Source organism: Dysidea avara, chromosome 4 (assembly GCF_963678975.1).
Source record: "Dysidea avara chromosome 4, odDysAvar1.4, whole genome shotgun sequence".
NCBI classification, from domain to species: domain Eukaryota; kingdom Metazoa; phylum Porifera; class Demospongiae; order Dictyoceratida; family Dysideidae; genus Dysidea; species Dysidea avara.
In genome coordinates, this window is record NC_089275.1 from 18,650,454 (window position 1) to 18,678,406 (window position 27,953).

The 27,953-nt window shown below is 38.5% G+C and overlaps 4 protein-coding genes across 8 annotated transcripts in view; 3 read left to right on the forward strand and 1 right to left on the reverse strand.

Moving 5' to 3' along the window:
* The first annotated feature begins 51 nt into the window (after positions 1–51).
* LOC136253993 (ligand of Numb protein X 2-like) lies at positions 52–7,366 on the forward strand. Its single transcript, XM_066046637.1, has 10 exons — positions 52–666; positions 2,913–3,019; positions 4,330–4,537; positions 4,855–4,930; positions 5,357–5,501; positions 5,664–5,736; positions 5,869–5,942; positions 6,082–6,204; positions 6,538–6,731; positions 6,898–7,366. Exons 1-10 carry the CDS (start codon positions 162–164, stop codon positions 7,196–7,198), a joined length of 1,806 nt encoding a protein of 601 aa, XP_065902709.1. The 5' UTR covers positions 52–161; the 3' UTR covers positions 7,199–7,366.
* Positions 7,367–7,376: 10 nt separating this feature from the next.
* On the forward strand, positions 7,377–8,595 carry LOC136253995 (archaemetzincin-2-like). Its single transcript, XM_066046639.1, has one exon. It carries the CDS (start codon positions 7,378–7,380, stop codon positions 8,533–8,535), a length of 1,158 nt encoding a protein of 385 aa, XP_065902711.1. The 5' UTR covers position 7,377; the 3' UTR covers positions 8,536–8,595.
* Positions 8,543–19,174, reverse strand: LOC136253996 (m7GpppX diphosphatase-like). Of its 3 annotated transcripts, none has more exons than XR_010700234.1 (4): positions 18,544–19,174; positions 17,018–17,242; positions 10,319–10,434; positions 8,746–8,883 (listed from the first exon to the last, which is right to left on the reverse strand). XR_010700234.1 is itself a non-coding variant. In XM_066046640.1 (3 exons), exons 1-3 carry the CDS (start codon positions 19,150–19,152, stop codon positions 8,626–8,628), a joined length of 1,092 nt encoding a protein of 363 aa, XP_065902712.1. In that variant the 5' UTR covers positions 19,153–19,174; the 3' UTR covers positions 8,543–8,625. The 3 variants fall into 3 exon arrangements, 1 of the variants encoding a protein (XP_065902712.1); XR_010700235.1 differs by lacking the exon at positions 8,746–8,883 and adding an exon at positions 9,470–9,502; XM_066046640.1 differs by lacking the exon at positions 10,319–10,434 and having other exon boundaries at positions 8,543–8,883.
* A 37-nt stretch (positions 19,175–19,211) lies between these two features.
* The window catches only part of LOC136254018 (uncharacterized), a 28,429-nt gene continuing 19,687 nt past the window's right edge, over positions 19,212–27,953 (forward strand). For all 3 annotated transcript variants that reach the window (XM_066046656.1, XM_066046657.1, XM_066046658.1), the window contains exons 1-5: positions 19,212–19,425; positions 19,539–19,607; positions 20,180–20,245; positions 20,348–20,394; positions 21,609–21,759. In XM_066046656.1, the coding sequence (XP_065902728.1) occupies positions 19,372–19,425; positions 19,539–19,607; positions 20,180–20,245; positions 20,348–20,394; positions 21,609–21,759 (387 nt within the window). In that variant the 5' untranslated portion in view covers positions 19,212–19,371. The remainder of the gene's footprint in view (positions 19,426–19,538; positions 19,608–20,179; positions 20,246–20,347; positions 20,395–21,608; positions 21,760–27,953) is intronic.

The window sequence follows — 27,953 nt, forward strand, 5'->3', positions numbered from 1 at the left end:
TGGAATCCCAGCTTCCGTTTGGTAGTAGGTTTCCTCCGGATACGGAAAAGCCGGATTTGTTAATCTGTTAAATGACATCCGTGATTCGTGTAGGCCAATATTTCAGTTATTGCTATAGCTTAGTGTAGGGTCGTAGTGTAGTAAGTATCTATCTTTTTAAGATGTCACAAATCAGTGGTAGTTCGCCGGTGCCTAACTACAGCATTTGCGAGTCATGTGGACAGAGTCACAATTTTGACAAGAACCACGTTTACGATTATCCAGACGAGGTCGAGGATGAATTGCTGTGTCAGCTATGTTGCCAGCCATTGGTGGACCCTGTAGACACCCCATGCAGCCACACGTTTTGTTACACGTGTCTAAGGGACCATCTGAAACAGAAGAAAGCGTGTCCAACTGATTCCAGCCCAGTCAGAAACAGAGATGTCAGACCAGCTAGTATACTAGTGCGAAGACTACTTGATAAACTGACAGTGGTGTGTCCCAATAATGCTTACTGTGACGACACCATGCAGAGATGCGCCCTGGAAGTGCACTTGAAATATCAATGCGGCGGGTCTTATGTCGGCTGTCCGCGAAATGACATGGGCTGCGAGTACAGAGGGCCGCGATGTGAATTGGAAGAGCATTTATGGAACTGTCCGTACGGAGAAGACAAAGATGATGGTGAGATTTTTGTGTCTAGGGCGTGTACCGTATGATGTGAAACGATTTAGGGCGTTGCTCTTTAAGTGCGATAGTTTGAGCGTGTGTATTTTGTGTATCGTTAAACTATCTTAACACTACATGTTAGGGTGTGTGTGAAACTGACAGGTATTCTGGTGTGAATGTAACACCTGCTATTTGCCTGTGAAAAGTGTTGTTTGTGAAATTACACCCTGCTTGATTTTTTTGAGTACTTCAGATGCCCCTGTTGATTACACATCACCTGTTTCATCTACTAGATCATAAGGGATATAAAGACATTATATAGATACACTCTATGTGTGAGTATATCTATGTGTTTTCAGTTGTCATCTATAATAGAAAAGTTTTGTCTGCTGCAATTGTATGTAACAAAAGATATACACGATGTTAAAACTTTCTATACAATAATAGATATTACAGCTGCCGATTTGTGCATGTGAATAAAGTAGCTTGTTGTGGCTTGATAGACACTAAAGTCATTTGTTTGATAAAACAAATAACACATTTCTTATCAAGTGGGATCATTTCTTTGTTCTGCAACTTGTTAATCACTGTTTTCATGGTGACATGAAATGTTGGGTGTATATTAGTAATGCTAATGTGTATAACATTTCCATCTCCCTCCCCTGCTTATAACCAGCCTGTGTTCTAAGCATCACCATGTACCAGTTTGTAGTTGTGGTGACTTTGATAGCTAAAGATAAAGTCATGGAATGCTTTGATAATCGTCCCTTCATCAGTTGTATAGGTTTTCACAATGAGGTCTTTAACATTTTATGGTGTCCATGATGGAATCATCACTGTATTTGGCATGTATCTCGTGCAGGATTCTTCCAGTTAAAAATGTTATAGGATTTTTTTATTCTTAAAATGGGTTAACCAGGGTCAACAGAAGCTTTGTTGATGACTGAGCAAGTTCTGCTACCACAAAAACACAAGCTGTGGCCATAGTAAACAATATTTTATAGGATTAAGACCACACTTAGTAAATTTTATTAACACTCAGTTATAGAGCAAGGTTTAGTGGAATAGAGTGCATGTATCTATGATAACGTTAGTAGAATAAACATTTCAGCCTTTACTCAGCATCCTTCATGAAGATGGTCATGTTTGTGTTGAAGAAGATTAGCATTTTTTGTAATTGTGGTTGTTTATATGCTCCACCTATATTGTACTTGTAAGGGAATTTAGGGTCATTTTGGGAACATCCTGTTTGCTTGTGGTTTGGAGATGGTTATAACAAGTGTTACCAATGGTATGTTAGGCATACTGAGGTTACAGGTGCGTTGGGTGTGCTTTGTTACTGTCCTTGCACTTTGGGTTCGATTCCCAGATACTTCTTTTAGGGCAAAGTTCCTTTCTCTTTTTTTTGTGACATACTTTTTAAATTCTTATTCTAGGATCATTTGTAATTTGACCGCAAAGCTAACAGTAAAATATGTAGGAAATTGAGATTCTTTCTTAAGAGATAGTGTTACAGTCTACAAATGTTACGGTATCTTTAGTGTGGGAGCGAAATTCTTTTCTGATAGCTTTTACGATGATAATACTGAAACTATTTTGTTACTCAGCTTGTTAGTATGACGTGTATCCCAGTGTGTGTTCTGCATGTGTGGCAGGGAGGAGTATTGAATATCCTAACATTTCAGTTGCTCCTTTGCTTGTGTGGTCAAAATATTTAGCATTAATAGTGTCGAAACAGCATTGTTAATGTGTAGGAGTTGTGATGTGGTTAGCAGAATTACTGCTTACGACATATGTTAACAAATCGTGGGTTTAGTTGCTGAAGTTGTAGCTGTGTACACACACTACAAATTATTTTTATTCCCTGCAGATTAGTTGGCTATTTGTTAAATACATGTTTTGTGTGGAGTGTGTATGTACATGTACTGAACTTGCTGTTAATGTGTGTAGGAGTATCTGGTTTTCTTCTTGGTCTCTTGCCTCCACCATCGAGGCTGATCCCATAACCAATTGTATGCAAACATTGTGTTGTGTTTGTGTCCTTTTATTTTAACGGTCTACCACATTTCTTCCACAAACAAACCCTCTAGGCTGTTTATCATACCAGAGAGAGAAATTCTAATCAACTTTGTGTACTGTTATTGCAGTATGCATGAATAGAGCAATGTGAATTGAATAGATTATTTTGTATATAACAAATCTGTAGTTGAAATGTGTTTGTACATTCACTGTTGTAATGACATTTCTTGTTTGCTGCGTAGATGGTGAACTCATGCCGATAAGAGAGAATGAGTATTGTTTACTTGAAATCCCGAAGGGCACTGCAGAACTTGGCTTAAGGGTCACAGCTGTGCCGGAGATGAAAGGAGTAAGTTTATATTACTATATACATAACCTTGTACATGATATCACTGTTCATTAAATGTTAAAGCCTGTTCAATTCTTTTAATACACGTGTTGGCCGAGCAATTTCTCTCTGGCAACACGCTAAAAGAAGCTTTAGAGATTTTCCTTTTAGATGTTTATAGAGTTACATTCCCATGGGCTTGTATGTCTTTCCCTTCCTGTGATCTTGAGAAGTGCAGAAGGTTGTGCTTGTCCATGGCTGCTGCTGTGATTTTAAAGATTCCAGACACTTCTGTATGTTGGCTTTATAATTATAGTCATAATTCGTTAATTAGCACGTTCTATATTTTGCTTTGAAGACGCAGCTTGAGTAGAATATCTCTTAATTTGGTTGTATCAAATTAAAACCTGAAGCTCATGTCTAATCATGCCAGTACACTTTGTTAGCTTTTGGTTTCAACTGTATGAGATTTCTAGATCTGTTTTCCAACTTAACGTGATAACACTCAAACTACAAGCAGTGGTTTTGTCAGCTGAATGCCCCACTTGTCATACAATACAATCAACCACAGCTCATAATTCTGATATTCCTGCCAGTGTAGTGTAACAGAATCCTTAACAATTCTACCCTCATGACAGCTTTAGGTTCATTTGTGCTAACTTAGAAACTCTTACTGGATGTCTGGATAAGCCTGGGAAGGTGTTAAGTGCCTAGAGCATTATGAGCAGTTATCACTTATCAGTTGAGAAATAGTTTGTGGTTGTCACACTGGTGGTAAAGTGTCTATATCTTGGGTGTGTGAAATTTTGTGGTCTGAGGAATAAAGTATTTTAACTGATAAATAATAGCAATTCAACACCACCTTTGTGCTATATTAAGAATCTGTGTGTACCTGTATGAAATTGCCTGCTAATGAAAATGCCTTTGTTATGGGTTTATCAACTATTGCTTTCACCCTGTTCCTGTTTGTTTAAGTGAAGAATCAGTTTTGTTATCCTGATCACCATTCCATTATTCCTCAGTATGTGCAAACATAGTGAAGCCCCGTGTGTTTATAACTAGTAGGAGTAGAACTATGTGGTGTGTTCAATGGAAAGCCCACTGTGTCAAAGTGTGCAAAACACCACGCATTTGATTTCTGATAATAGTGCACAAAACAACATGTGTATCTATGCTACATTTGTGTGTATGGAAGAATAGCGATAACATTTGTCTTGTTATGTTGTTATTTCACGCATGGCTATGCCTGGTTGTTAGCGTTTAACAAGTTTAGAAATAATATTGTGACAAACAATATGATGCTCTTAATATTTTTGTTGTGTACTTTTCAGGGCGGTGTGGTCGTTGAGCAGATATTTCCTGAGGGTGTTGCAGCTAAGGATGCCAGATTAAGAGTTGGAGATCGAATTCTTGAGATTAATGAAGTGGATATTACTCAGAAAACATTTGCACAAGCTTGTCTAGCTCTCGGAGGCACAACCCCACTTCTAAAACTGGTCATTTTCAGACAGTCTATTGATGAATCCATTTCATCAGACAGTAAGTTAAAAAGATGTTTATAAGTAGTTTCTTATCATTAGAATCCCATAGAAAGCTGCAAGATATTTTAGTTTGCTAATACAATAACATGTACTCCTCCAATGCTTTTGTATGGTACCAACTAATTTTGTTTACAAATTTGTTAGTGTTAAGTTACTGAGCTATTGTTAGGACCTGTTTTGTGCTGTATTCAGTGACAGAAATAATAGGGCTTTTAGTGGGATGAGACCTGATGCATGTGAGAGAGATTGTGAAAAGTGATATGCTTTATTAAAACCTTTACATTATGTATATTTCATTGGTTGTTATTTCTACAGCTGGCTCTGAATCAGATCAAATTGTGTTGACAAGAAAGAATGGACAGAATCTCGGAATTCAAATCATGACTAGAAAGTGAGCAAATGTTTCTTTTATACACATACGGGTTCAGTGTATCTTTTAAAATTCCACTACTTTGTTTTCGAGCATATTTTGATCTTTCAGTCTTCAAAAGGAAGTGTTTACGCTCTCACCTAGTACCATTGTATGCCTAACAAATTGCCATGTTGCCATTCTATTGGCTATTGTGTTTGAATGGGAACATTTAGAGGTTGAATAGATAATGTGATGACACTGGTATGGCTTTGCCTACATACTTTCCATACTAATAGAATCACCTTTCACACACCATACTTCACTGTACAGTAGTCAATTTTTGGGTTTAAGAATTAAATTTGATCATTGTTTATGTGCATACATACATACATACATGGTATGTCGGTCTTATTAGCTCTGATTTTGGAGTATAACAGCTTTTAATCTGCTATTTTTGTTCAACAGGGGCAGGACTGGGGTGTTTGTGTGTGGATTACTGCCTAACAGTGCTGCAATGGATTGTGGCAAGATTAGTATCGGTGACCAGATTATTGAAGTGAATGGTGTAGACATGAGGAATGCTACAGTGGACGAAGCTGCAGATATAATGGTAAGCTTGACATCCACACCATGTGTAGCTAAGTTACATATGCCAGCTAAAATTGTACATTCATCGCATACCGACATTTTTGATAATTGATACACACCCATTCTTTACTGGCTTGTGTTGCTTTGACAAATTGTAAAACGTATCTCATTGTTTTTGTTCCAGGCTTCCAGTAGTCAAGTGACTTTAGTGTTATCAAAGAAAGCCTCATCCAAACCAGCTTCATTGAGATCACTTGGTAAGTGTTCATTCCATTGCAGCACTTCTATATACACACTTTGTATTGTTTCATCCATTTGTCATGTGTTATAACGTACATGTGGTTGTGCGACAACTGCTGGTGATGGTTGGCATTTTTTTTTCTTTGTAGCTCATGTTTACGATGAAGTGCAGACACCTAGTGGTATACCAGTAGGCCAAGAGAAACACGTCATCATTAATAAGGTAGGGAATTGCCATATGTTTTCATAGGCATGCACACAGCCACATGTCTTGTCAGACACGCACGCACCAACTACAGACACCAACTACACACACGCACACACATTACATGCTCTTTTAACGTCTCTTTCTTGTTTTACAGAAACCCTATGAGTCATTTGGCATGAGTATCGCTGGTGGTAAAGGTCCAATGTGTGGAGACATGCCAGTGTATATCAATGACTTGATAGGAGAAGGCATTGTATCACAAACTAAACAAATACAGGTGTGCACTTGTACAGTGTGCTAATAGCTAGTGTATACACAACTTGTGTGCAAGTAGATTGTTACAACTTCCCATACCACTGAACTCTTCCTAGTAACTGCATGACAATTGTTTGCAAATATTTGCTCACAAACATATGTAGTGATTCTGTCTGACACAGCTGGCTTTAGGAAGTAAATAATTACGTAGCTGTAACAAATTTGTGAATTCATGTCTTGTCTGTAAATTGAAAACATAGTTCATTTGATATTAGCAGTATGTATACTATGCTACTGTAAGTACAGGTGGTTATGAAATTATTGTACTATTTTACATTACTGTCTGTTACTATAGAAAGGAGACATTTTATTGGCGTTAAATGAGAAGAGTCTAGTAGGCAAGTCACACTCAGAAGCAGTTCAGATTATCAAGTCGATGCCAGCGTCCGGTACAGTACACTTTCATCTCATCCAAGGTGACATGGTGGATGGAACCAACTGTTTATCACCAGACTGGCCCATGTGGATGGAGAAGTTTATAGGAAAGAGGTAAGAATGTGTTTACCATTGTGAAATAGTGGATATATACGTAATGCATGGGTATGTGTATATAAATATCCCAATGTTGTATCTTGTTGGCTTTAACCATGCATTCCGTTGTGCTGGAGTCTGTGTCTGTGCACAGCATTTACTGAGTGTCTCTCTTCCACCATAGATGCAACACAAACAGCTACATAGAGATGGATGTCACCCTACATCGAGAGGCAAATGAAGAACTCGGCTTCAGTGTTGTTGGTGGAGTAGGCTCACCAAAAGGAGACAGTCCCATCTTTGTCAAGTACATCTCATCCAAAGGTTTAGCTGGACAATCAGGAAGATTAAAATGTGGCGATGAAATCTTAAAGATCAACAGGATAGCCATAGACAATATGACACAAAGTGAAGTAGTAAAACTTATCAAGAGTTTCTCTGGCAGTGTAACACTAACAGTCAGATCAGAACTTGCACAAAGATAATAATTATTAATAATTAATACTTAATTCTCAATAATTTCAATTCATGTAACATGATTTCACGATTTTTAATCTCTGTAACGTTTTTGTGTGTAATTTTTTGAGTCTTGTACAAATGTATGTATGTTTCTGTACGCCCACGTACTATAAATTGTTCTGATTCTGATTAAAGCGCACTGACTATGCCGAAAGATAAGCGAAAAACGATAGTACACAGGGACCGGGTTGTGACCATTTTTCCGTACGCTAAAGGGTTTAAGCCACCGACAATAAAGAAATGTCGGGATGCTATTGAGAACACAAAGAAGGAGGTTCACTTTGATGCGCTTGCAGAGTTTTTCCCGCCAATTCCGCCACCTTCTTGCGAAGATGACTGGCTGGCAATGTACAACGAGCCAGGACAAACTTTTAGAGAGTTTACAGAAGGAACTCCTTGGCTATCTAGCAGAAAACGTCGCTACACACAGCAAAAATTTGTATCCAAAGGAGTTGACATACCAAGCAAGTACCCTGATGGTGTAATTTGTCTGTTACCAATTGGAGATTTTGATTCTAGTAACATGCATCCAAAATTTGAGGTCTTAGCTGCTTATACTAAGGCATATATAGGACTACCAGTTACAATACTACCTTCGGTTGACCTGGAATTCGATGAGAAAACTAGCTGTGCATATTGGAGTGGACTAGGTAAAGGATACAGTGGTAATGTCTTGGATGAGGAAAGTGCTGAATTACAAAGAAATTATACTAAGAGGACAAAGCTTAATGCAAGGTTTGACAGAGCTACCGGTACATGGCAGTTGTGTGTTGATACAGTACTGGACAAGTTAAGGTCCATATTACCCAAGAATGCATTGTGTTTGGTGGCTCTTACTATGACAGATCTTTATTGTGATGATACTGATCTGTTTGTGGCTGGTATGAGTGCTGGAAATCGTGGGGTGGCCGTGTTCAGCTTTGCACGATATGACCCAGCATTGACTTTCTCAACAGAATTTTGGTACGAGATGTATTACTCAAAAGCGATTACTGTGAAAGAAAGAAAGAAGCTAATGCTACAACGAAGCTGTCGACTTTTGGTACATGAAATCGGTCACCTACTAGGCCTTGATCACTGTATATGGTTCCAGTGTTGTATGAATGGATCTGGTCATTTAGCAGAAGATTTCTCCCAGCCAATGAGTCTATGCCCAGTAGATCTCCACAAGCTGCAAGCACTATGTGGCTTTGACATACTCAAGAGGTACTCAGAATTGTTAGCCTTCTACAAGAAACATGGCTTCAAAGAGGAACAAGACTGGGTCACCAGCAGAGTAACACATATCACTAAAGGGAAGTAACAAAAAGTTTTAAAGTGTTCAATTATTTTTAAAAGCAAAAGGTTATTTTATACATACGTACATACTGTTGTTAATGTGTTAGTAAAGTACCTAAGTCTCTACTAGGGCTAGTATTGGACTATCTTCTCTGATCTGATAAGTCAATGTCCTGTTAGCATAATAGTTGGAGTCAACACGTTTGATATTCTCAATGACATCTTCCAGCAAGTGTGACTGACCAACCATTGACCCTGGTGCCTGGTAGCCGACTAGAGTGAAGTGGACATGTAGGTGGTAGTAGGATGGGTGGTAGTGGATGTACGCTCTTATCTGATTGGCTGGAACCTTGTACTTGTCTGCAATGGCTTTCTGAAAAAAAAAAAAAACAAGCATGTAGGATTGCTATCATACCGTTTGTGTACACAGTAACACATACTGTTTTGCTAGCCAATTTGTGGAAATATATTTTCTCACAATTTCCAAAGAGTTCTGTGCAAAAAGTACATACACTTCTATATTGGAGAATGGAATTTAGTAAATGTGCTAAGCCAGCCATTTTCAGGGCCAAATTGTTTTAACCTTACATGTGCATGTGGTTGCTTTGGGATAATGTATAAATACCTCACTAGAGAAATTTAAAGTTGTACAGTTGGATGCTAAGATAGGTTCTCCTGTACTATGAAAATATCTGTCCCTAACAATTACTATAGTGCAAACATGAAGAAAGCCAATATGAGGACATAAAATTTAAACATCTGATGATCATTACACTACCAGATGTAGCTAGCAGGTATCCTTCACACATGGGGAGACACTTAATTATCACATATCAGTCATTATGCCCACAGGGAGTGAGCGTATCACTTACACTCCACCAATAAATGCCCTCAGGTGATGTATTACATTACAACAGCTCCCATGTCACTTACAAGTACACTTCTGCACCTGATACCAACCTCCATAATCCAACACCCTCTCTGATGCTTACCTACGTAAAGAAGATTTGTCTGCTAGCAAGGTTGTTAGATTAATGGTAGTAAGTTCTTATAGCAATCAGTTGGTATCAGATGACATGAGGGTCATTGAATATGTGATAAGACTATTCAGCAAAGATAAACCACCAACAGACGCTAACTCAATATTAACGTAATTATGATAGCCCAAAATTTAGCTTTTCCAAGTAACATTACAGCAGGGGACTTGATGTACAACAATACAAGGAAACATCTTGTAACTTCTTAGCACTAGTGTTACCAACAATCATCTCATCCTATGGTACTTACATGTAATGCTTGAAGGAGTATAAATAAATTTTTAAAAGATAAAATTTACCCAGAGGCTGGGAAGTTGTAATGCCATTTTCCTCCACATCAATGAAGCGGTCACCTTTTTATATAATTTCTAATTGACCAATGAACTACACAAGGAAACCTCATATCCTTACCAATAACTGCTACCCACATGTAGGGAATAAACCAGTTTAAAACTGTCAGCTATATGTCATACCACGTGGTGAAGTGATCAATCGATAACCAGTTACTATAATCAGCAAATGCTCCAAACATTACCAATAAAAACAGTAAATATTTTGATAGAGATTACGACTGATATCACACTGCCAAGATGAAAGTTTGAAATTCTGTTAATCAGAGGTGACAATTGAATTATGTGGTGACATGCATTTGTTACAACAGAAGAAATGCCCAATATAAAATATCAGGGTCGCATTTAGAATCATTAATACTTCAACATTCCTATAGAAACACTCCTAACTTCAACACTAGTATAGTTAACTATCTGGTACCTATGATCATGTAGTTGTTATGGTCTTCAAGTTCAAAGTCATCTGTTCAGTTTACAGATCCAGTAGAGGTCATGGATTGTTCATGTGATTCATTGACCCAATGAGACTAAGCCATCCTGAAAGTAACATTACATATGTGACCAGTATGAACCATACAACCATGTGATAGGTCACTGGCTTATTGTTTAAGGCAAATGACCTTGTTGGTGACTGTGTGTTGAGCAAGTGCATATATGCACACAGGAATGTCCCTGGTTACAGTTTCACTTGCTCAGAAACATCATGTTGAAAAACTGATTCCTTGAAGATTAACATACCCACCAAATGAGTCAATTTAGCTACGTAGTAGAGAACACATACACTTTTGCTAATACAATTCCAGAGTGTAGATCAAAAGTGACTTGATTTCTGTCAAGTGCCTTGCCAGGGGTAAATGTTTTTCGACTACAACATTATACTGTTGACATAAGTAATAAACGGAAAGTCAAACTATCTTTAAAATGCTGAAGGCCTGTATTTTCCCACAAAGTTATGTATAGCTTATTATTATTATAGTTAACAGGTAATGTGGGAGATACAACACGACCTTTAATTTAGTATATATATATAAGTATACGTGAGCAGGAAAATAATCTGGTTTCTGTTACTTATAAATACTGCATGGAAGATAAGAATTGGCGGGACACATTGAGTACTATCATACCAGTTAAATGAGGTGTAAGTGTATTACTGGTCACCAAAAGCCAGCTCAGCTGATCACCCGTAGCTATGTGTCTTACCACTACCCACACCTCAAACTTGTTAGGAATGATAACAACAATGTCAACTCTCAGGCATTCATAACTACTGTCAATTCTGCAGCGTCATGATATTTTTGTTTTTCAATAACAACTGTGTTTTGTGGACAAAATATAAATACCCTAGTATAAGTAGGCAATTCACAAATGCACAGCAGTGCAAGATTTAAATTTCCAGTTAGTAAGGTATAAACACAGATCCCATATGTTTATTTGGTAAACCTAGCCAGACAGATAAGATACACACATGCTCTTTAGACAGTGAAGCCGTCTCTATGTACTGAAAGTTTTTATACCATGATTCTCTACATAAAATCATTCAACCAATTGTATTTATCAGTAAGAAAATTCATTGACTTTAATTGAAAGTCAGCACAGTATTATTCACAGTAAATCAGTTTTGTTGATGGACAATTTAGAATTTCACGGGAATACCTATGAGGGGGTAACCAATTGCAATATGCACGGAATTGATGTTGTAAACTATCCTGCTATTAGCACCATTGTACTACAAAGCAATGGCAAGAATCTATAACAATATGTGAAGTATTTGTATTACACCAATGATTCATTGTATTTCCTACATATGAAATATTACGCATAGTACCAACAACATTCTTAACAGTCAAAGTAATAGTGATCCATCGACAACTAACCATTTCAAAATAGTAGTTATAGCTACCGCATGTGGTCAATATCTAATCTAAAAATAGCCTGTATGATTTATTGGTGAATTACAGTAAATTACAACAAGGAAATTATTCACTGTTGCTGTTTGTACAGTACAGTACTTGATTGACACATCACAAGATTAATAGAATTTCAGAGTGAATTTGCTATCATGTTAACATACACAGACGCCAGGCGGACCACTCAGAACTTTATGAGGAAATACGTTGTATAATACATGTAACAAGGTAACCGTATGCAAAATCCATCAAAAGTAATGTATAATGTATGTAAACCTATCCTGCCACAAGGCATTGTGGCAATGGCAATAATCTATAAACATTTAAAGTACCTGTATTACACCAAACGACGATTCATTGTGTTACCTTTATACAGTTATATGTGGCCAATATCTAATTTACAAATATCATCTATGATTTGTTGATATGCACAGACTTATTATAGAAGGAAGTCAGTATGCTGGAGAAGATGCTATGTGTAGAGTTGATGGTATAATTAAATAGTACAACATGGTTGGGTAATGGTGCACCTCAAAATCATTCCCACACGTATGGGATAGTAAATTAAATACTAAACTTCATATAATTCCAAATCCTTCATGAACTTCTAGTCCCAATTACACATGAAACGTGTAACATATTACATACTGCAATGTTGTAAAACTGTTGAAACCGGTTTCTAATTATAAGCAAACTACTCTATCATACAACACCAGAAAGATTTGCACTATGTATATCAACTAATGGATACTATTATCTCAAAGTACTAGTCTACTAACTCATCACACTGGTCAGACAGTATAAACGCAATTAGGAAAAATGTAACTACAAAAACTCCCACTAATGTGTCTAATTACTTGTGATTACAGTTAATGCACAACCTATCAGCCACATGATGATGAATATCATGTTGGGATGTTAACTGACATCAAACATTGATATTATTAGTGGTGATGTCAATGGTATATGAATATGCTCTATTATAACATCACTATCCATTATATGCTGTGTTCCTTAGTGCTTTACTGTACACGCAAAAATATTTTGCTGATATTTATGAGGATCATCACATTCACAGACATCGTTCAATTTCTTTGCTAACTACATGAGTACTGTGAAACCAACTAAGACTCTCAATACTTCATGTACAATCAGTGATACTCTGATAGGAGATTTTGCTGACTATCAGATTAACCAATACTTACAATGGCTAATATGCTGTTTACTAAGTGGAGGTAGCTACGTGCATGTCATTTACTTTAAGAATTTTATGTGGGTCTCAATAGTTGTAATACAAAACCAGCAAACACTGAGGGCTCACATATAAGCTTTAAGAAAATGTACTTTGTTTCAAAGAGCCACTGTTTAGGCATGTGAAAGAGTAATTTTTTTGCCATTTTGCAAATAAACCCAAGGCCCCATACAAAACAAAGTTTACGTGAAGCACTTGTAAATATCTACCGGCACTAGTGAACCGCTGCGCTCCATTGTTTGCTAGTTTGTACTGCAATTATTAGGACTCATGTGACGGTAAATCAAGTGGCGTACAATGCTCCTGTTAAGTCTGTATTTCATCTGTACGTTGTACACATATTATACTGATATCAATGTTTCAAATTTCTCAATTACAGTCTCTAATTACTCTAATAGAACATACATTAATTGTTAAAGCTAGAAAACTGGATAGCAAACAAAACCTTTCCTTTCCTTTCCTCACACACAGTATTCATGGTTGTGATGTTGTGGATGTGGTGCCTTGATAGATACATGATCACAGCCAACAAGATGTTACTGTTACCATACGACCGTTTTCTATCAATACCTACATGTGGACATCTATCTGTGGTTTACTATAGTGTGTCATCACACGAAGCCAAATATTAGCAATAACTGATTCCTTTCAAGATCCCAGCTGATGTTCATGCGTCACTTGATCAATCAAATGACAAAAATGTTACTGAGAGGTTATGACAAAACACTCTAATATAACATACACTTTGGCTGGAAGTAACAAAGAACACTATTTTGCCTGTATATACACAATGTTGTTTGACAACATTCTAACCAGGATCATCTTTGTATACATACATATCAGCTAGGGGCTGTTCAAATTTTCTTTTCCATTACTCAGCTGCAAGTATTGTTGAAAGTGAAACTTTAAACTGCCGCACCAATGTTTTGTAAGCAACAATGTCTTACACGCAGCTAAGCCAGACTAATTCACATACAATAGTCTATTTTCATACATATGCTTTGTGCATACTTTCTACAAGCAGTCCATTCCTGGTGGCAGGCGACATTTCATCTACAATGGAAAACAGCTCACTTTCTTTGTACACAAGCAATCCATCTCCTGATAGCAGGCGAATTCTCAAAGTACAGCTCACTGAACAACCCACCTGGAATCGAAACACGTGTATCCCAATATGTTGGTGCAATAACATTGTGAAACTTGCACAGCCAGAGATCGAAGCCGTACTGTGCTATGGCCTCTTCAGAATATGGAAGGATAAAATTAAGTAGGGCTATTAATATGCCAAATGTTTCTTCTTAAGTGAATTCAAAGTGTTTCTGTAGGTGTAGCCACTTTTCTGCTACGCTTGACTGAACGCATCAGGTAGGCAAGCAGTAGAAAATTCTATTGAATAATTTTAAAAAATCTGTAGCAACTTTACGAAAATGTTTTGAAGACATTTTTGGGCTAGATTTTACCCATCCAATACTGTCATGTCATCATGAGGAGAAATCGAGGCAGGTTTTTGGGTGATATTTTATCATGGGCCATGTCAACACCTTCGTTGTCCCTACCATTGTACTGTATGATAAGCACAGAAACTAACATCTCTACTTTTCCATATTAAAGCCACTGTCAAATACACGCAGGATCTCAAATACTGCTGAGTACTCCATCCCAAGGTTTGGAATACATGCTCTGTTTAAACACTGGGGTGGTTACTACGTTGTAAGTGCCATAATCACATGCTATATACTAGATAAACATGCTTCACTTCGCATTTTATTATTGCGAGTGAAGATTCCAAAACTCTAAGTGGATTAATACTCTCAGCACACAGTCACCCTACATCTTGAGTGCTGTTAAAAAGCAAATTCCTGACCTGAATAGACACCAGGCTCATTAAACCACCAGGCCTAAAATTGATTTAGAGGAAGTAAATGTCTGGGCTTCTACATATATGGATTAATACGGTATGATCTTTAATATCACATGATAGTTTGGGGTAGCTAGGTAGTGTATAGAAAGACTCTACTTATTAAATGTACATGGTTAATAAGCACAGTTAAGTACACATACTTAGTATCCCTTATAAAAATTATTGCCTGTTATCAGCCTTCTGCAAGCCTGTCAATGTTATAATGTCACTAGCCTGTCACTGTACTGTATTCTAGATTATGCTGTTGTACCATTCCTGGGGCAGGCCTGTCTGGCAGGATTGCTGCAGGACGGTAACAGTATAGACCATATTCCAAATGACGTCACGAAATAAAATGGCTGCGGATATTTGGGGTATTCTAACATTTTCGAGTGAGAGTTCCAATGAGGCTTAATAAAATTCAAATCGCTATTCAATCCTGGAAGAAGATATTGACCTAAAACCAACAGGTACAGTTATAAGGGTATAAAATCTATTCTCTAACGCCAGGTTAGAAATTTTTAACTGGTTTTCAAAGTCTAGAAGAAAAACTATTGTTTCTTTGCTGTAATAACCAACCTGGTAGTTTCGCCTTGATATATATTTTGTTAGCCTCTATATCAATCTTCGAAATCTCGACTGCCATTGGTGATAATACTTGAAAATATAAGAACCTCCCAAATAGAAAATTCGTGTGACGTCATTTGGAATATTTGGAATATGGTCTATTGTGGCAGGTGTGTAATTTCAATTTACGGGCCTGTTACAGTCAAGGACCAGGGTATCCTGAAAAAAATGTACAACAGGCCTGGAACATACATGTAACTTGTTGCTATGGTGACCACTGTTGCTACTGGTTACTATATTGCTTAGCTCACTTAGTAGATTTCCAAGTTCCTGCAGTAGAGCAGTTATACATACCATACTGACTAACTTGCCTCGCCATCTTCCTGTTATATTAAAGGTTTCATTTTGTGTATTTATAATCTTGCTAACAAGTAAACTTTTCATTGTGGGATTTGAAATGCAGCAGCGTTTACAGGCCTGTATCAGTTAGTACAAAATGAATGAATCTTTACAGACCTGCCACAGATTTTGACTATTTCACAGGCTTGTTACCAGTCCTGTATACAATGTAACACAGGCCTGTTGTACACAATAGAGCAGGTTACAGGCCTCCTAACATACAAAAACGACCAATTCCATGTCTGTACCAGGACAAAAATTTTGTAAGGGATACTTGTGGAAGACAAACTACAAATTGCTACTACAAGCTCATGTTATGTAGAATGAAAGTGGACTATCATCAAAACAAACCAGAAGTGTCGCAGTATACTAGATGCTTCCTAATGTCCAATAAAGAGTGTCAACTGTAACAGTGATATCAGTGTAGCAGCACATGGCATTTCCTTGATTGCTTGAAAAATGTGGTGGACACATAGCTCAATAGATTTTAGGGTTGTGCAACCTTAGAGTGATGAGGTCTATAAAGACCGGAACTTTGAAAATGCTGTAATAGTAAGTCTGACCATGCGTTCACTTATGAATTTGAATTTGTGCCTTTCTTGGTATTGATGTGTAGGGAAAAACAAATACACCCACCAAAATAATATGGAGATAGTATAGAAGTGCAACCTCCCTAACTGCCCACAGAAGCTGCTCAATGACCTGGACAAAGACATATCCATTGAATCTAGATCAAGTGTGTCAGGTAGTGTATGCAAGGGGCATACCCCTACTGATGGACTGCAAATCCAACACAATAGATTTACATAGCACGTGGTCAGGGACTGCCATATAGCTATAGTACCAACTGGTCTGTTACCAGGACTACCACATGGAGGTTAGCATCATGGGAAGACACACACACACACACACACAAACTAATATACACACTCGTGTACTGTACACATACATGCATACACATGCACACACACACACACACACACACACACACACACACACACACACACACACACAAACTAATATACACACTCGTATACTGTACACATACATGCATACACATGCACGCACGCATGTGCACACATAATACAAACTTACTCTCCCATGTGTGAGAACATTTTCAAGCAAGGAAAGATGATTTGCATCCAACTCCCTGAGACATAGAATACCCTTCTTCCTCACGATAGCCAGCACATACAAATCCTCAACATTCTCCTGTGACCACTTCAAGTCAGGCAGCAACAAGAAACCAGTCTCACTACCTTCATCATTGTAGATCACTCGGTCTGCTTCTGCCCTACCCTCCAGTATGTTATCCACCCACTATGGTGGAGATGATACAGTATGATCATGATTTCACATATGTACGTACATGCATTGATATATATGTATATGCATATATAAATACTATCTACCCCCTACTTAGCTTGCACACATGTGTACATAGATGTATGTATAGTGTAAAACTGAGGTCCTGTGTCCATTTCCTTAATAATAAGATTATTGACAAATTTAAGCATAAGGTTGGAGTAACTCATTGTTAAGAATTTAAGATTATAGTTTTCATTCCTTAATGGGGTTTTATCACAACTATGCAAAAAATTTGTAATTTTCAACTAGAGCAGGGACCATAGCACATCGATAAAAAGTACTGAAACAAGTTGGAGTAGTGCATGATATTGAATAACAGTAAAACAATAAGAAGTGTTATATCCACGATGAAGGGATGAACATCGTTCAACCTTTGTGTCCCATTTGACAACTTTTCTGCAATCAAAATAGCTACTGATTTTCGTTGCAAAGGGAAGCCATCACGTGCTACCGCCAAATCGACACCTATCACTGTTAGCAAAGATAAATGGGACACAAAGGAGTAAGTTAATGAAGAATGCATTGTATGCACTATGGTAAGCCAAAGGCACATGTCTGGCTAAAGCAACGTCATACAGTGAAAAATCAAGCCTGTAGCCTTAGCTGTTATCGAGTTACGCTGCATCAATCAGTCAGTTACTCAGTCAGTAGAAAATTCCGTAGCAACTTGTTGAAAGTGTTTTGGGTCGCTCTGAAGACTTAGTTTGGGACTAGCCAATACTGCTTCATCATTGTCAGAGAAAAGTGCGTGACGTTGGTTTTGGATGATGTGTTGTCATTCCCCACACCTTTGTGGTCCCTACTATACAGTACCGTATTGTACTGTATAATTAGGCTTGTGAAGCCAGACTGATACAGATGCACAGAAGCTTATCAGTTAAAGATCTGCTTGTGTTACTGACAGATCGTGAGGCTAAATATCATTTGTAGTCTACACCAATAAATAAATTGCAAATCTGATGTCTAGTTTACCACAGCCAAAATGAAGTGAAAACAGAACCGCTATTGTTATGCAGACCTCTCTTATCATGTAGGTGCTGTAATAAGGCCAAGTCAACTGTCAACTTGATTAGTTGCTTCATGGGCCACCTTTTTACTGTATATAAATTTTCATGAGTGGAAAATGAAGCTAAAGTACCACTAGAAATTCTGAGCCCAGGCCTCATAATCTTCCAATGCACTCTACATAATTGATAAAATCCCACATGAAAGTAGCAGTCTAATCATGCAGACTAGAAGATTAAGGTACGTACCTGAAGACTTAGTGCTTGTGTTTGTGCATATGGTCTAACATAAGTAGCATATACATGTCCACTCTCTTGTATCATAATTGACCTCTGCTGGGAGTACTTCTTTACATGTTTTTCTGTAGCAGGATAAACCACTGTTAACTTTATCCCTGTGTCACTAGAATACTGTCCATAGATATCATTCTGAAAGTTGTGCGTGAACGATGTACGACCGTCTGTAAACAAAGTGGTGACTGCTTCACGAGTAAACACTGTCTTCTCAGCTAAGATAACAGCAAACTTGTCTTCTGACTCATCGAACTTACCATACAGTACAATAGACTTGGTTGTAGGGTTTTCTGATAGCACTCTTTCAAATTTGAAATTCTCTAGTGGTAATGTGTTAAGCTCGTTCTTTGTTTCTGCTGCTCCAGAGGAACTGGTTTGTTCTATATTAACAGATTCTGGTGTTAAACAGCCCCCTTGATCTGTAGCCAACTGCTGTTTAAGATTTGATCTTCTTGCACTAGTCAATTCAGTTTTCTTTCCTTTAACAACACTCTTGCTTTTTGCATCTACACCAGACGTTCCAGGCGAAGTCGTCTGCGATTTTTTCGTGGTCTTTCTCGGCATTATGCGCTTAATATAAGGCACAGTAAATTACTTTTAATCAAGCGCCGAAGTTACGAAAATATCCTAATTTAGCACCGTAAAACAGGGTGTTCGTAGCGTTCAAGTCCTTGGCAACTTGACTCCAATTTCTACTGCGTTAGAAGGAATTGTATTTAATTCTCGGTTCGAGAACTGCATTTACGTTTCGTTATCTTTCTATTGAAAGCGTTTTAAGCGACAATGTCTCACCATAACATTTCGAATACAATTTTGAGACACGAAAACCGTCCAGAGGTAAGCGAATTTATATGTACCAGCTCAGTAGCGTTTTCATTTAGTGTTTTGTCGTTATGTTGTTGCTTGTATGTCGCTGTGGGTTGCGAATTTATTTCGTTTTTTCCTTTTAGTGCCCGCTATGCTTGGAATCATTAGAACTTGATGATATCAATTTCTACCCTTGCGAGTGCGGCTACCAGGTATGTTATTGGACAACTGGTGGTTTGTTTGTAGTTTTCCACACTTACACCAAGCCTGCCTGATTTAGAAGGGACATAATTAGCTGTCATTTTACACCATGAATTCAGAATTGCACTAACAAGTGTAAATTTGGTGAAAGAATTTTTTAGTCATCTTGTTTGCAAGCTGTCATACCCCTTTTGGCTAAGATATAGCCTTTTTTGCTTGCGGCAACTGTTGGTCCCATTTTTTATTAATGAGCGTGAAGTCAGGACATCTTGCATCAACATGGAAATAGTAAGAATAAGTTGATTTACAGCAGACTTTTGCTTTCATAATTAATCCCTTGTCAGTAATTGGTTAAGCATCATTGTCAGTTATGTCATATGGTGTTGACAGCAAGTGTTGTCGTGATGCAGTCATGTTGGAATTCCTGGTGGATGTTTGATCATTGGACCATGTTGTATGCATTTCTTTGGGTATTGGCCCTGCCTTTGTAAAGACAAGTTTGATTGCATGTACATTATGTGGTTATGGGGGAGATTTCTGTTGTGTGTATGATGGTTAGGACTGAATGTGTTTGTGTGTATAGGTGTGTAGATTTTGCTGGCACAGGATCAGAACTGATGAGAATGGATTATGTCCACAATGTAGAAAGGTGAGGAAGTGTGATGTGTGTATTTAAATGAGGAACTATTTGGGGAAAATGTATTCCTTCTTTAATTTGCTATTTGCTATTATTCTGGTACTTTTTGTGTAGCCATACTCAGAAAACCCAGCAGAATATATACCCTTATCACAAGAGCAGTAAGTGATTTGTGTGCATGTGTGTTAGTTTTGCAGACTTAAGGTTACGGGATACTGTAAACCTCACATGTACACTATCAATCATTTTTCATGATTAGGGGTTTGATTTTTCTTAATGCATTGTTATCAAATATTTATGCATTCTTAAGGTTACGGGATACTGTAAACCCACATGTACACTATCAATCATTTTTCATGATTAGGGGTTTGATTTTTCTTAATACATTGTTATCAAATATTTATACATTCTTAACTTCTCATAAATCGACATGGAATTCAAATGTTGTTATGGAAACATGAGTTGTCCCCATGCCAAATAGTGAAAACTGTGAACCAAAAATCAGACCAATGAAGAACCATGAGAACTTACTAACAATTCTAAGGTTTGAAGAACATCACTTGTGAAGGACTGACAAGAGGATTTGTGAATAATGTGTATAGTTGCTGAAATATGACTACAATATGGCCTAAAGCAAGACACTGTAGTCACAAAATTAATTTTTAAATTGATATCACAAGCACTAGAAACATTATTTCTAACAAATGGCTCCGTCAGGACCTAGACAAGAAGCCAGACTAGTAGTCTGTTTATACAAAATGTTAACAACTAGTTTGACAGTCCTGATTTTTGGTTCAGGAAAATATCGCCATTAGTCAGCAAAACTACCCATGTGCTTACAGGTGTACCAGTTGCTAAGTGTGTTGTATCTATGTTATCTTGTACTGTTACGTGAGTTTTCTTGTACCTTGTAACTGTCCAGTCAGCACGCTATTATTCTCCCAACAATTTAAGCCTGTTACCAGCTGATACAAAATACAACAACACCAAGCCCGCCTTAATTAAAATTTTTGTTTGACAGTCGCTCACTATCCCGTAACCTTAAAACAGTAATTCATTAACATTTCAGTTAATATATCTGCAAAATAATTGATGGTATTGTGATTAGGGCTACAAAATTATAGTGATTGTGGGATTAATCGTGATTGTCTCTGAACATCGTGATATTGGTGTGTGTGTGTGACTGTGTGTGTGTGTCTGTGTCTGTGTCTGTGTGTGTGTGTGTGTGTGTGTGTGTGTGTCTGTGTGTCTGTGTGTCTGTGTGTGTGTGTGTGTGACTGTGTGTGTGTGACTGTGTGTGTGTGACTGTGTGTGTGACTGTGTGAGCATGTCATAATAGTATGTATGTTATGGTTTGTATCCTACCCCACATCAGGTTACAGAAGATGAAGGAAGTTAAGAGACAACGAAGTATGGAGAAGAAACACAAAGTGATTGAGAGCAGGAAGAGTCTTACCAATGTCAGAGTGGTGCAGAAGAATCTGGTGTTTGTAATAGGATTATCGCCCAGACTGGCTGACCCTGAGGTGTGTGTGTGTGTGCGTACGTGCGTTGCGTTGTGTGTGTGAAACAATTTGAACATACACACTTACAGTGACACACATGTGCACGCACGTGTGTGTCACTGTAAGTGTGTATGTTCACTTTGTTGTAAGGTTTTACAGGGTTGTGCTAGTTGAATGTACTGGTCTTAATAGCCATTAACTTGGCTCCATCCAGTCTGTCTGGTTATTCATATTGTATTTATGTTATGACATGATTACATGTGTGGGTGTTATCAAGTTACTAGCGTGCTATATGACACTGGTGAGATGGTAAATAACTTTTATTCAAGCTGGTCTATATGTACTGTACTATCTCTGACTTGTAAATGTTGTCTGTAAGGAGTGCTTACTCTGTATGTACGTATGTTTTATTGTGCTAACACAACCCTTACAAAGATGGGTATCCTAGCTGTTTGTATTTGGCTAAACCCAAGTTCCCAAGTTGCACGACCATCGTTCACATGTTTCCTTTCACTTATTTTGAAAAGCCACTTACATTTTCATGCAAAATAGAACTGCTTAACACAACCACTGCTTCTAATGTATCAGTCGCGTATTTTTGGTCGTGCACATACATTGCTTATTACACTAAGTAGTCTTGTTTTCAGTACATTTGACACTAATCCCCCACAATTCAGTTATTCATGAACTGTGAAACTATGTAGTTTGTACTGAATGTGTTAACAAGTATCAGAATATGTTTGTTTGCACACCTCGTCAACCCTAAAATGAGGGTATGCTGAAACGTTGTACAAAAGGTTTAACAATTCTTTAATGTTGGCAGTTCCAATCAGATTGCTGCATTTCAAGTTGTGTATATTTCTAAGTATTCATGGCTAATGGCTTAATTGTTACTTCCAGTAATAAATTGTGATAAAACCTGGTGTAAAAAAACCTGTCATTTCTGTTGGGTTCATCCTAGTAGCACCATCAAGTAGCTGCTATAAGTAGGGATGGGCGGTATTGCTTTTTTGAAGAATGGTACGGTATTAGGAAAAATACCTCGGTATCACTAAATACCTTGTATATTGTACACTTTTTTAAACACCTGGGTAAGCTATGATTTACACTTATACCCACATTGTGCTAGTAGTGAAAGTTATCTTTTAAAGGAACAAATGAAATGACAATTGTACCACAAAGTAAGGTTTTGAATATCTCAAAAGGTAAATTATTGTGTTTGTCTTAAACACATGGTTGTATGGGGCTTGACTTTATGTGTAGCCACCACTAAACCACCAAAAATTTAATTAATACATTAAATTTGGTATTCGGTATTTTTAGAAAGCCACAACGGTACCTGAAAATACCTTTTTAACTACTAATACCTAAATACCTCCCAACCCTAGCTGTAAGCGGATCAGGTTAAGTAATATTTGTAACACGGCCATGAGGGCTTTGCCTGAAATATATGCCCAACTGCCCAGGCCTAAGGACAGAGGGCATACATTTCAGGCAAGCCCGAATGCTTCATGTTACAGAGCTCTAATAATTATGTAACACTTCCCATCGTATCAGGCTGATAGCCTACACAGGGAGATCAAACACCCAAGCCAGTATGAGTGCAGCCACCGGATATATTATATAATGCAAGTATAAAAATTTCAATTATGGTTCAGCAATAGTACATTCTGGTTATGTTTGGTTACGACGAACAGACAAATCCTAGAGATATCACAGAGAATTTTGGTTATGCAAATTTAATGTTTAAATCAATGCTATTGAATCGTTTATGGGATAATTATGGAGTCTACTAAAGACCTAGATAGGTAAGCTTGCTTGTAGAGTGGTCACTACATGCAGAGTGGTAATTTCGTGATGGAGGCGTGGTCCGTATTTGGAAACGATTGGTGAATATGTGACCGGGCCTGCGCATGTGGGCACAAACTACACCCCGTCACTTTACAGGTCATATCTCAGTACTGGAACGGAATATTTGCATTCTGTAACTTGCATCCTAAAGCCAATTAAATGCTTACTAAGAGCTGAAATTGTATTGCCATAGCATTATGGTACAAAAAGTTATGAGTGATGAAAGTTTGAAAAAGTAGGCAAAAATCAAGTGCCCACATGCCCTATTTTCGCAGGGCCAGTCACATATAATAATAAGCTATAGCACTAGTTCTCACCTTAGCCCAACGTTTTGTCAACTTGTAGGATAGAAATGCTTTCTGTCTGAGTAGTTTTCCTGGTGAAATCCAGGTCGTGCATTATAATCATGTATTAATCGATCCCCACAATCGATTTTGGCCTTAACGTCTGTCAGGAGCGCATCGAATCCTATGGACAAGGGAGCATGTAACTTTCTGAAGAGCAAAATTCAAACATGGTTGCCGTGTACTATAATAAATAACTTTTTAAAATTTCCCAATTAGGATATTATGCGGAGGCACATGCTCTAGTATGTCACACTTCTGCTGCGACGAAGTGAAGCTATGGAAACGAAGTTCATTGTCACGATGGAGGAATAGTAGCACAGGCTTAGCAGGACAGTCTTTCTACAGTCACTAATCATGTGAAATCATGCGAAATTGCTCACTTGACTATTCCTAGCTCTACCTTAGACTCGACCATCTTCCTATCGAAGCAGCTTTACATAAAACAATGGAGTAGCAGCCCATTCAGTGTATCCCTGTTGCGCGTAAGAATGATGTAACCAATTATGTACATAGTAACACTGTATGAATTTCGCCCGTAGTATTGGTAGTGTACGGAGTTACATGCTCCCTTGTCCATAGGATTCAGTGAGCTCCTGCGTCTATACAATCGCTGCCCAGATGTAGCCCAGTCTACATTTTGTATGTCTGAGCTAGGTAGCTGGGCTACATACGAAATGTAGCCCAGGCAGCTCCTTTAATCAGAAGTGTGGAAGCGTTATATATTATGATGTACACACATAATTATGTAATGTGCAACGCCATCCAGTAAACATTCCAGTGCTCTGTACATAGCTTTCCCAGACCTGTTTTTTTTTTGGGTCAGGTGATGGTAGAATTTATCAAGTTGTCTATCTGTGTATCCAGTGGTTAGGTGACCTCAATGTGGTCTCAATGGGTGAGGTCATGATGACCTAACTTTGAAACCTGGTATATCAGTGTGCCATTGTGTGAGTTAGTGTTAATAGACTCTATCCAAAACCACGCCCACTTTTCGGACGCCATTTTGAATGGGGCCAATTTCAATATCACTGACTGCACTGCATTGAAATTCAACGATGAAGAAAGCTCGCACAAAGTGGTATTGTCAAACAGTAGTCCATGAAAGCTTTCAATGCTGTAAATTCTTTGTTCTGGCTAAAAGCAGGTGATTATCAGGTGATGAACAAGGCGGACGACACTAATTCCCTTGTTTACCTGTACAGGGAGCGCCTGGATGGTCAGCCGCTACTACAGTTGCTATCACTAATAATTTACCGCAGTAATGGAACTAAAATACTATCTATTTGTTTTGCAGTGCTTCCTGTGTGGGCCAACAAGGCAATTTGGGCTGTCGATGCTTTGCGCCTTGTTCAACCCTAATAACCACCTGCCCCTAACCAATTTACAACCTTGATTACTTCCACGGCCAATTGTTCGACAATACCCCCTAGTTCGAGCTTTATTCATCATCAGATTTCAATGTAGCGCAATCGTAATAATTGATACTGGCCCCATTCAAAATGGCGGGAAGCTGTTGCTATGACAATTACGTAGTTTTGGATTGTGTCTATTAATGCAAGATGAAAATTTTGATGTGCTCATTTTGTGGGGAGTAAATTTTGTAATGTGCAATGCTCCATATATAACCACCAGTTAGTGTAACAAAACTAGTTCTAGCACAAACTCCACGACGATTAGCACAACTAATTTCACCCCCTTTGGCGATGCTAAGGGATTCCGTTAGCACCTCATGTCGACGGCCATTACGGTTTTGTTCACGTGAGCGAATAATTATTTTTAAAACAATTACAACACATTATGCTTCTGTTCTGTTACACTCCCCGTGATTGATTTGCGGGTGAAAATCAAGCATACATAGTGACCTAACCTGTTACAAGATGAAAAGCAAATGAAAAACCATAACTAGTACAACTAAAGGAAAGAAAATGAAATTATAGCCTAACATAACAATTGAAATGGGTTCAGTTTCAGCTCACTTCTGACCTCTACGCAACTTCTCCCCAGCTATTGCTGCCTGACGACGAGGACGCTGACTGAGTGTTCCATCATTCCCTTGGGTAGACTGATGTTCTTCAGACAATTCAGCAGCCGGAACAGTTGGAGGATTCAAAGCGACTTGTCTTGCTCTCTCCGACGGGGGAGACTGAGCTTTCACTTCAAGGGGGTATAGGTGCTTTATGGAACGTCTCAATAAAACTGCTCTTTTTCCACCAGACTTGTCAGCGACTTTGACTACAGCTGCTCGGACATTGTCATCTCTTCCTGGTAATAACTCCTCTACCACTCCCAGTCGCCAAAATGCTCGGTTGGATAGATCACCTTTAACTAGCACTACATCTCCCAATTTAATTGATAAACTTCCTTTACTACTGGTTCCCTGACGATGGTGTTCTCTCAGACTCAACAAATAATCCTTTCTCCACTTCATAGTAAATTGAGACAATAAATGCTTGTGGTGTTTAGCTCTTCTTCTGAGAGATTGATGCGTACTGATAACTTCAAAGGTTTCAGAATTCGGCATTGTTGTGATCTTTCTACCATAAACTAGGTGAGAGGGAGACAGTGCTGTGCTAATTCCCTCCTGGTCATCATAAAGGTATGTGATGGGTCTTGCATTCAAAATTGATTCTATTTCCACGATAACTGTGTGGAGCTCATCGAAAGACAAGTTGGCTCGACCAATAGATTTTTTAAGGCAGCGTTTCACTGAGCGGATCAGTCGCTCCCAAAATCCACCCCACCAGGGAGCCCGCTCAGTTATAAAGGTCCAGGTGATCCGATGATTACTTAGAAACTGTACTACTTCTGATGCTCGAGAAATCCGTGCTATGATCTGAGATGAAGCCTTGAAGGTTTTAGCATTATCAGTTATGAGTGTTGACGGAAGCCCTCTACGGCTGGCAAAACGTCTAAACAATCGAAGGAAAGTGTTAACAGACAGATCTTGTGCCAGTTCCAAATGCACAGCCCTTGTAGAAGCGCAGGTGAACAGACACACATAAGCCTTGTTGGAGTCGCCACCAGTTGAGGTTTCAAAGGTGTAGAGAGGCCCCGCAAAATCTATTCCAGTATTTGTGAATGGAGCATCTTCTGATACTCTAAGACTTGGCAGGTCTGGAGACTTGACTGACGCATATGGAATTCCCTCGAATCTGCTACAAACAACACATGAGTTTAACACTCGTTTCACAGCTTGCCTTCCTTTCAAGATCCAGTAACTTTCTCGCAGGGTGGACAGTGTGTCAGCGATTCCACTGTGCTTTACTTGCACGTGGACATGGAGTATCAGTAAGTCAACAAAAGGATGCCGCGTTGGCAACAACACTGGAGTCTTAGAACTCTCTGGAACATTTGCATTCCCAATTCGCCCTTTACACTTAAGCACAGATTCTTCACTTAAAAACAAATTGAACTGATCGGCTCTGATGGGTTTGGGAGGTGACGGGTGTTTCAAGTGACTGATTTCCGAGGCAAACATTTTTCCTTGAATTGACTGGATCCAATATCGTTCAGCTTTGTTCAATTCACTAGCTGTTGGGACACAGTTCGATGTTTTAGGAGGACATAAAATCTTCGCAAATCTCAATACGTATACTGTGACTCTAAGAAGCTTGACAAAGGATCCAAATCTGCGGCAATCAAATATATCTTCCAGGTTTTTTGAAGAGCGGCTCAGATTAGCAACCAGGGAGTGAGTGTTTAAAGAAGGACTCTTGATTAATTCTGACTCGACAGTGCAACTGGTGGGGGGAACAGTTGACTCTGGCCACCTTTCCTCTGGCAACTGCAAAAACTGAGGTCCACACCACCACAATTCACTGGACAATAGACTCTCTCCATTAACACCCCTCGACGGAAGATCAGCAGGATTACATGCACCAGGACAATGCCTCCAGCTCCCCGCAGTGGAGCGGGTTTTAATCTCATTAACACGATTGCTTACATACTGTTTCCATTGTCTGTGGTTACAGATCCAGTGCAACACGGTAGTCGAATCAGTCCAGTAGAAGGGTGTGG

Excerpts from the sequence above, each read along its gene's own strand:
- LOC136253996 (XM_066046640.1), bottom strand. The coding sequence starts at position 19,152 with ATGCCGAGAAAGACCACGAAAAAATCGCAGACGACTTCGCCTGGAACG. Across the intron at positions 17,243-18,543 it reads CACAAGCACTAAGTCTTCAG|TGGGTGGATAACATACTGGA; the intron begins GTACGTACCTTA and ends TCTCCACCATAG. Across the intron at positions 8,884-17,017 it reads ATGTTCTCACACATGGGAGA|AAAGCCATTGCAGACAAGTA; the intron begins GTAAGTTTGTAT and ends TTTTTTTTTCAG.
- LOC136253993 (XM_066046637.1), top strand. The coding sequence starts at position 162 with ATGTCACAAATCAGTGGTAGTTCGCCGGTGCCTAACTACAGCATTTGC. Across the intron at positions 667-2,912 it reads CGGAGAAGACAAAGATGATG|ATGGTGAACTCATGCCGATA; the intron begins GTGAGATTTTTG and ends TTTGCTGCGTAG. Across the intron at positions 4,538-4,854 it reads TGAATCCATTTCATCAGACA|CTGGCTCTGAATCAGATCAA; the intron begins GTAAGTTAAAAA and ends TTATTTCTACAG.
- LOC136253995 (XM_066046639.1), top strand. The coding sequence starts at position 7,378 with ATGCCGAAAGATAAGCGAAAAACGATAGTACACAGGGACCGGGTTGTG.